Consider the following 9,245-nt stretch of genomic DNA (forward strand, 5'->3'; position numbering starts at 1 on the left):
ATAAATGACATCACTCTGTTTGATTATGGCTTTTTTGGCTTATTTTTTGCATGGTGATGAAAAACATATATGCATATTACATACACTTACATCATATGAGATATTACTGGGCAAACAGCTGATCTATCTCACCAGAATATCTGAAGAGGTTTTTCACCCAAAAGGGTTGATTTTTGCCAGATACAGAGTGACTTAAAAGTATCTGGAAATAAATACAGGGCAATAGCTAATGTAATAATGTATTTTATATACCACAGTCATGTATACTATAAACAGAGGAAGTTGCATTTCTTGTAGTATTTTATACTCCATAAAGTGAACTAATTAACATTGTATTTGAAAGAACATCTTTGCAGTGGAGAATCACAATGTCCTTGCCATGCAACGTGGCTTTTCATCAAGCTTCAGAATGCTTTAAAGAGATTTTGAAACTGCAATGTGTTATCTGTACAGATTGCCAAACTCTCAAACGCTGTATATTTGCCAGGTTAATTGTTCTATGTACATTCTCTTGACCAGTAGTATATTGGGGTCATGCAACCTGTCTCATAACATATATATATATATATATATATATATATATATATATATATATATATATATATATATATAGCCATTGCTTGCATGTTCTGTCGTTTGCACTTTGCACATGGACCCTTGGAGTACACTATAGGCAGGTACATTTCCACACTAGCTTTACAGCTGTCTAGTGATTTGCAATATTGTTTGTAAATCAACAGTTATTGAGATGTGTCTAGACCTCTCTGAAAGGCAAGTATTGTACTTACTGTGCCACTACACTCCTCTCCTGCAAACTGATCTGTATGTATGATAATATTTTTGTGTGTATATATGAATGCTTCTATGGATTGTACAGCGCTACTCTATATGTATACTTTACATAGCTCTAGATAACGTATATCCCTGCACACACTTAAACCCAACTAAAAAAGCATTGCTCCAAGCGTTGTCCACAGCCAGGCAAGACTACTACACGCAAAATTCGACTCCGGAAAACCTTTGGTGCTACAAATAATGCAAACTATGTGAATTGTTGTGGCCATCGTCCAAAACCATAGATCATGTAATCATCACTTTCTTTCCACCCTGCTTTGTAAAATCAGGGATGGAACTGAGCCTAGCAATTGAATTTGAGTAGAGGCGAAAAAATAAATACATACGTGAAAATATAAGCTAAATCCTGGATAAATCAACAAAAACTGTCGTATTCTTAGGCATCCACTAGTTATCTTGCTCGGCAATGCTTTACACTCTCATCGGTTATCATTTTGCGTTCCTGTATATTTGTGTATTTAAGTACTGGAAATTAATATTCTACAAGAAAGATCTGATACACATAAAACAAAAGGAAAGAACGAGCACTGGGATCTTTCCATTCTTCAATTATCAAAGCACAGAAGGGAATATAAAGCTGGGCCTCCTAGCAGAGAGCAGTATTTTCTCTTTCATTATCTGGTGAGGTTTATTACACAAGTTTAGCCCGGGGATAAATACCTCCTAGTAGCTTGTCTCCTGCCTCAGTCACAGACTTGTTTTTGAAACAAATCCCCTTCCATTGTCATGTCCTCCACCCACAAAGACAGCTACTCGGCTTATAACAACTGCAATGTACAACTTCAAGGTATAAGACTAGGTTCACACAAGCGGCTTGATGCTGAAATAGATTCTAACTACAAGTATGCGTTTTTTTTATATTTGCTTTTTTTCCCTTTGCACCACTGTGCATTCCATATAACCAAAGGGTGCCATCAAAGAAACATTTTTCCTTGTTTTTCTTTCTTTTACAATAATGATAAACACTCTTATAAAAAAGACAGAAGTATAGTTAGAGGTAATACCTTTATTGGCTAACCAGAAAAATATTATATATGCAAGCTTTCGAGGCTACCTACTGCCTGTGAATTAGGTAGTTTCAAAAGCTTGCATATATAATTTGCATATATCATTTTGCATATATAAAGCTTGCATATATGATTTTTCTGGTTAACAGAAAAATGCAATCTTTTGAGGCCACTGAATGCTCTTTCAATAGCTAGCCTGATGCTCCTTCAATAGCTAGCCTGATAAGTAGCCACGAAAGCTTGCATGTATAATTTTTCTGGTTACCAAATAAAGGTATCACCTCTATAATACTTTAGCTTTTTTTATGCAAGGGTATTTAACATTACTGAGATTGTTTTGGCTAGCAAGCTATTTTTTGCTTTTCTCTTACAGTTAAACTTTAAAACCAAATACTGAAACCCTGACATGTTTATGTTATTGTTTATATTGTACAACATGTTCATTAAAGCAACCCATAGCACTACAAAACCCAGCAACCCTTGTCAGCAAAATGTTTTATTGCCATAACTGTTGTACTTATTTAACTACATACAACAATATGTATGAATCTTGGTCAAAATATGTAAAGAAATAAATACTGGAAATAATGTAATCTTACAAAATACTAAAAAGAATTGTACAATTTTATTAAACAAACTGAAATACAGTTTTTATTTAACACAAAGGTCACAATAGTAAATGTTCAATGTATTCATTTGGAAAGTATATTGAAAACGATACAAGTGCCACAAAGTTAATTCTTTAATGCAGAGACTATGACAGCAGCTGCATTATCAACATTAATGTAATGAACATCTTGCATTTAATGCTATATATTGGTGTAGTCAGAAAGATTTAGAACTGAAAAAAATCATTACTCATAAGTTATCCAATGTGTGAAATGTATACAACAATAATTGCATAGTTCATAAACGTCAAGGGAGGCGTCAACAATAAATATTCCTGGTCAAGAAAAATATTTTTATAGAAAAATAGGATTTTTTTCCATTTTATGTATACACAAATGTCATCAGGTATTGATGTAGCATCAAGAGGAGAATGTAGGTAAATCTACAAAATATTGCTGAAAATGCCCATGTGACCTATGACACCATTACGTTTTTTTTATTATGGTTTTAAATACTGTTTGAACTCATGTAATTTAATTATATTTTAATTAAATAGACCAAATGAGGATGATGAAAAAAACATAACTGTACAAAGTCTTTGGTGGCAATGAAAACCCCTATATAATTATTGAAAGGCACTAGAATATACAGCGACATAAAACATGCATTTATAACTTCATAGGGGTGATATCCTGAATAGTAGATTATTTTTTGTTAACACGTTTCCTGAGACAGAACAGTATAGACTGATGGACAACATATAACATTCGTGATCAATACAATAATTTACAAAAAAAACTCAAGAGCAGACACCAGATTGTCCATGCAAGTAGTGCTGGACCGAAACCAGGAGTTTGAAACCGACTGAGGGAAAAAAGGAAAAATATGACATGTTAAAGTATATGAGGCCATGAAGGATGAATCAAAAACCTCGCAGACATAGTGACATTGATTCCTGTGAACGTACAGTAAAAAGTGCTTTGTTGATGATCAGGATATGTTGTCCTTTAGTTTGGATACTATTTTTTTGTCCTTTACTCTCCTGTTCTGGAACCATATGGTGACCTGTCTTTCAGAAAGGTTGGTGGCTGCTGATATCCTCCGCCTCTTGTCCTTGTTAATGAACTTGTTAATGGCATATTCGTTTTCTAGTTCTTTCAATTGCAGCTTGGTGTAAGGCACCCTCTTCTTCCTCCCACGTCTATACACACACATATCTGGTTGGTTTAGGGCGACATCTCCTATAAAGAGGGAAACAATAAAAGTGGATTAAAGAAATTTCCCATCACAAGAACACAAATGCTAATCAATATTATAAAAGTTCTCAATTAAAGTGTTCCTAATAGCTATACTTACAATGTTTGTATTTATAGGATTGATAAAACACAAATCTTAAACAGAATATATCGAACAATATACAAATCTCGTACAAAAGGTACATAAGGTGTATACCAGTGATATAGTATACATAAGGTGTGTACCCTTATTGTACAGGAATGATAAAGGAATACAAAAATCGTATAGCAGAGGTCATAGAATACATCAGGAGTATACACGTATTGTTCAGTTGTAATAACACTATACATAAGGTGTATAACAAAGATAATAGAATACAGTTGTGACTATGAGCTCCTCGTATACCACTTATAACATCATACAATTATAACTATACACCACACATATACCAGTGCATTGAAAGCACTTGCAAATATGCACTGTTTGTACAGAAATGTAGTAATCTAGTACACTGAGCATTATACACTACTGGTGCAGGAGTGATATTAGGACATAATAAGTGTATATAGTATTGCTATATAGTACTACATAGCAATACTGCACAGTGCTACTACAGAAAGAGTATACACTACTTGTATGATAATCGAGGATTACACGGAATGCTCACTACTGTACAGGAGTAATAATAGAATAAACTAGAATGTGCATCACTACTACAGTAGTGAGGTAGTGAGATTGAAAGAAAATGAGAAGTCTGCATTACCAATACAGAGGTGTTAAAGTAATATATTAACAAGGAGTATGCACTGTTTGTACACAAGTGATAATAAAATACACTGTATGAAGAAAATGTGCACATGTGATAGCAGCATACACTTAAAAGAAGTATGCTCTAAAAGAACAGAAATGTTCATAGAATTTACTTGGAGAACACACTAAACTAACATAAGACATAATAGAGTACACTACTAAACATACACTAACAAGTAATATTAAAATATAAAGTGTAAGTAAACATAACACTAAATAAGTAATATTAGACTAAGCTAACGTATGTACACTAACAAGTAATAATAGAATACAAAAAGAGTATACAGCAAATAAGCATAACTTAGGTTACACCAATAGGAGTACTGTATATACTAAACCTACAAGTATGTACTAAATAAATACAACTTACAAAGAAAATAAGTGTAAACACTAATTCTACAAATAGAAGAATAGAATATAATTATGGCTATACATACTTGCAGATATGGAAGAATAGACTGTAATTATGGGATTACACTACTTGTACAGATGGAGAAACTAAATATCATTATGGATACTTGTAAATATGGAAGAATAGAATTATATATACATGCTCAGAGAGGATAAGTATACAAGGGACAGAGAGGAGTTTACACTACTTGTGTATACCATTGTATAATGAGGAGGTGGGCACAGCTTGCATAAATGTATATATAGCCCTTGCTGTGAAAGTAGTTTTGTTTACAAAAGAGCAAGCAAAAAAAGCACAACTCAATACAGCACACAGAAGCCATCACACCACATTCACTTACACATACCTGGAAAGGACGACTTCCAGAAGTGAGGGGCTTGAGGCTGGTCCTTTGGACAATAAACTTGACCGTTCCAGCCATTAGCCAAAGTCCATGACTGATAGCCCTCCATTGATATGTAGGTCTCATGTCTGGGCTCCCCAGAGCCAAACGTTGATACCATATCTAAGTATCCAGGCACATGCTGATAGGGGTTGGTGTAGCCCTGAAAATAAGATACTTCCTTGGCCCTTGAAGGCACCTCACTGCTGGGAACACTGGTACTCGCCAGACTAGACACGTCCATGTATTTCTCCACTGGAAAACTTCCTATGGAGGCATGGCTGGTGGACTTTAAAGGGGTTTGCTGCAGACCTACACCATGAGACATGCGACAACTGTAATATCCGTTTCCAAAGTGGTAACCATATCCAAGAGAGGGGGCTGAGGGCCCAGTAGAAGCTGGACAGGTCGGTCCTTCTTTGGTGGCCTCCGATCGAGTAGATGTGGATCTCTCAGGGCCAGGGTAGGCTAATCCCGAGACTGTTCTGCTGGAGGGAGTGCCAAACACAGCGGGAGAAGAGAGGAAATTCCGGCACTGGTTACTAGAAGAGCCCTCTCCCCCTCTCAATCCTTCCATCTCCCACTGATTGCGTTTGCTCAGAGCTTTGCACATCACTCTTGCATCAATCCAGAGCGGGGCATAGTGGAAATTGTTATCCCTTCAAGCAGGTTAGATCATTGTGGTAACGTTTATAAAAACTAACTTCAGATTGGGAGGGGTGGGGGGAGTCATTTTACAGATCTGTTTGCAGTAGCTCTGAGTAGCTGCATTGGTTACTCTCAACCACGTGGTCTCAGAATGGAATTAAACCCAGAGAGCAATCAACCCACTTGTCTGCTTTCTAGAGGTTCTGGGGTTTCCATCTTATGTTCTGTTCTTTATTTCTTTCTCCCAAGTTTTATTATGATCCCATATTCCAAGCATCCTCCTCCTCATTGGGGGAGAGCGGAAATCCTCTGCAGTGCACCTTGCACATGTACTTCACATCCAGCACCCTAAATGGTCAGTTAAAGAAGTCATTGTTCACAAAAATTATCTAAATACATTGTAAATTACCTCAATATTCATGAGAAAAATAGACAAAAAATATGCTTGATAAAGGTAACCTTGGCGAAGCGTTGTGCTGTATGTGTCTGGAATTATTTAAATAAAACAGCAATATGTTTATGGATCTCTTCTGTAATGCTGTGATCCTCTTTGCAAACATGAGAAAAAGAAAAGAATAAAAATCATACACAACAAATTAAATTATGATATTGGGCACTTAATTTTTGAAGCACTGAGACTTTACAGAGCGGAAGCAATGCAAGTATCAGTTTGTGTCATCCAGTGCAAATTGCAGCATTGTTTAAGGAATTAACCCACATTCCAGTCTAATTGGTATGGCATGCTTTCATAGGTAATTGAGTGATGATTATGTAAGGTCACGTGGCTTGGAACAAGGTAAAACTGAAGATTGATATTGTTACAGTTTGTTGTTATTAAAAAATATAACATATTATACATTAAATCTATCTAACCATCCATCCAACTATCTACAGGCTGAGCACAGGCTGTAACCATTGCCTTCCTTCTTCACAAAAGTAGTTTAATGAAATTTCCAGATTTATTAAGTGAGAAGTTATATGCAATCAGAGCTGCTTCGTTAGGTTTGTCTAGAAGTACATGATACATATTCCTTCATGTCGATTTGTGCTACAGATTGTCCCTCAGACCCTGCAATATCCTGTTCATGGTTAAAATGCAGTTTTCTTAATTTCAATATTTAGTTGGTGAAATATGCAGTCAGAGCCGAATACCACAAGCAAAAAGCAAACACAGAGAAGCAATGAGTTCATAGCTGGATCCAGGGAGGTTTTCTACCTCTGGAAAATTGAAACACACACATACATACTCTTTTAGTCTCTATGTATCGAATACAAGGCAAACGTCTCCCCCTGTTAACGAAAGCTAAAATGTTTATGCAACATTACACACACACGTTAGCACTACTAAACCCCTTAAACCACATTAAGAATATAAACTACACGGGGGTATAATGTATGGAGTATAGTTGCATAGAACGAAGAGTTACTGGTACTAATGCTTACAGCTTTCCATAAGTAACTGCTTTTGCACAAAACATACATCTGTTTCAAACTTCAAAACTCTTTTTCCAACCCCGAAACGTTTGAGTTTTCTATGATTTACAGTTAATACATAGAAACGATGTGTAAATTATAAGTTATAAAACTACATTTGTTCGCTTAATTGAAAATGGTCTCTACCTCAAAGCACGTCTTTGTGTAAGTAATTGACGGAAAATATGTTGGTGTCATATTCTTTTGCAGCATTCGTGAATGCACTGAGTACTATAATTATAGAATACACATAAAAACTCTACAGTGACAGATGCAAAGTCACTAAAGCCATTGCTGTTATTTTGCTATGCCTTGTATGTATCTGGTATACATATTTTATTTATTAATATACAATTAATAGAGTTAATCTAATTATTGCAACTAATTTGTGGTGGAACTATTATTTTTTCCAATGCTATACTTTTTGTTTCTACTTTATTTTTGTCATGTACAATATTATTGGCGCTACACACTGTTTTCGCAATGAAGTTGAGTATAAGGTACATCCTTGAATAAGCTCTATAGTTTTATAAGGTCCTGTAAAAAAAAGAGTGATGTAAAAAAGCTCAGACTCTCCAGGTCTAGAATGAATTAATTATACTATTTCCCTAATATCTGGACACTTCACACGCATCAACCTTTTTTTTTGCGATTTCCTAATCATCACCTCTTCCCCTTTCATTTAATACACAATCTTTAGTCCTATACCTCTAGTTTATCATCATTTAAATACTGTGCTTTTCCTGTAATTTGTTATCCTGCCTTTTTGAAAAGCAAATTAATCACATCGTGTATCTGATCTATTGCGTATAAATGTTTCCTCAGCTACATTCTGACTTTAGGCTGATGAAGGGGCATTATGCAGCCTCTAAAGCTTCCATATATACTTTTTTCTGATTAGGCAGTAACGGTTTCACCTCCATAATACTGTAGTCAGTTTTTATATAAGAGTTTTTAACATAACAACTATTATTATCCTCAAATGTTTATTACTTTATTGAAGCACCTTTATATTCTGTAAAGGTTATGAATGTTTTAGATTTAGTAAGGAAACAATACAGCACGTGTCAACTTCTACTGCAGGGGGAAAAATTATAAATGATTTGAATTTTTAGCACGTAATAACATATCCGATATGAAGAGTGTAGCTTTTCCTTTCACAAGGTGATTCTCGGTGTTGCAACTCAAAATTTCACCGCTAGATGTCTCTGTGTGTTTTCAATTGGAATTGGAAAAACCAAGGCTGTAGTCACAAACACATGATGAATACATACACACTGATATTTCGTTCTACCAGAGAACTGGAAAAGTACTTTTTTTTTGGTAATATTAATATAAGCAATAGCAATGTATGAAGAAGTAATTGTGTAAGTATATCCTTGTGTTTTCTTCAATGCAGGCATAATGTTATGCAGAGTTTACTCCAGTCTCCGCAGTAATGAGTAAAATAATAGGGTAAACATTTACAGAAATGAATTCCTTCCATAATGACACAGAATAAATACACATTGTTTAAGCAATAATTGGTTCAAACTTTTCTGATCCGAGCACCACTGTTTCATCAATGTCCCATTAAGGAAAAAACTAATTGCAATTCTGAGAATGGTTTCTACACGCTGGATTATCTGACAGCCCAAGATCAAATTGTTCACGAGTCAATTATTGTCCACAGATTACCAAATACAAGTCACCATACTATGCCGAATGAAAATCAACATAAAACGTCTTAGATATTTTCCACAACTTCAAAGGATCCTAATATATTACATACGATTCTTCTACATGCAAGCATCATTATAACCCTCTCTGTAAA

At 35.1% G+C, this 9,245-nt stretch overlaps 1 protein-coding gene across 1 annotated transcript; it reads right to left on the minus strand.

Moving 5' to 3' along the window:
• Window positions 1–2,468: 2,468 nt before the first annotated feature.
• On the minus strand, window positions 2,469–6,150 carry HOXD13 (homeobox D13). The gene is made up of 2 exons (XM_066577403.1): window positions 5,276–6,150; window positions 2,469–3,712 (listed from the first exon to the last, which is right to left on the minus strand). Exons 1-2 carry the CDS (start codon window positions 5,922–5,924, stop codon window positions 3,462–3,464), a joined length of 900 nt encoding a protein of 299 aa, XP_066433500.1. The 5' UTR covers window positions 5,925–6,150; the 3' UTR covers window positions 2,469–3,461.
• Window positions 6,151–9,245: the final 3,095 nt, after the last annotated feature.

The sequence above is a fragment of the Eleutherodactylus coqui genome, chromosome 8 (genome assembly GCF_035609145.1).
Source record: "Eleutherodactylus coqui strain aEleCoq1 chromosome 8, aEleCoq1.hap1, whole genome shotgun sequence".
In the NCBI taxonomy this organism is placed as follows: Eukaryota; Metazoa; Chordata; class Amphibia; order Anura; family Eleutherodactylidae; genus Eleutherodactylus; species Eleutherodactylus coqui.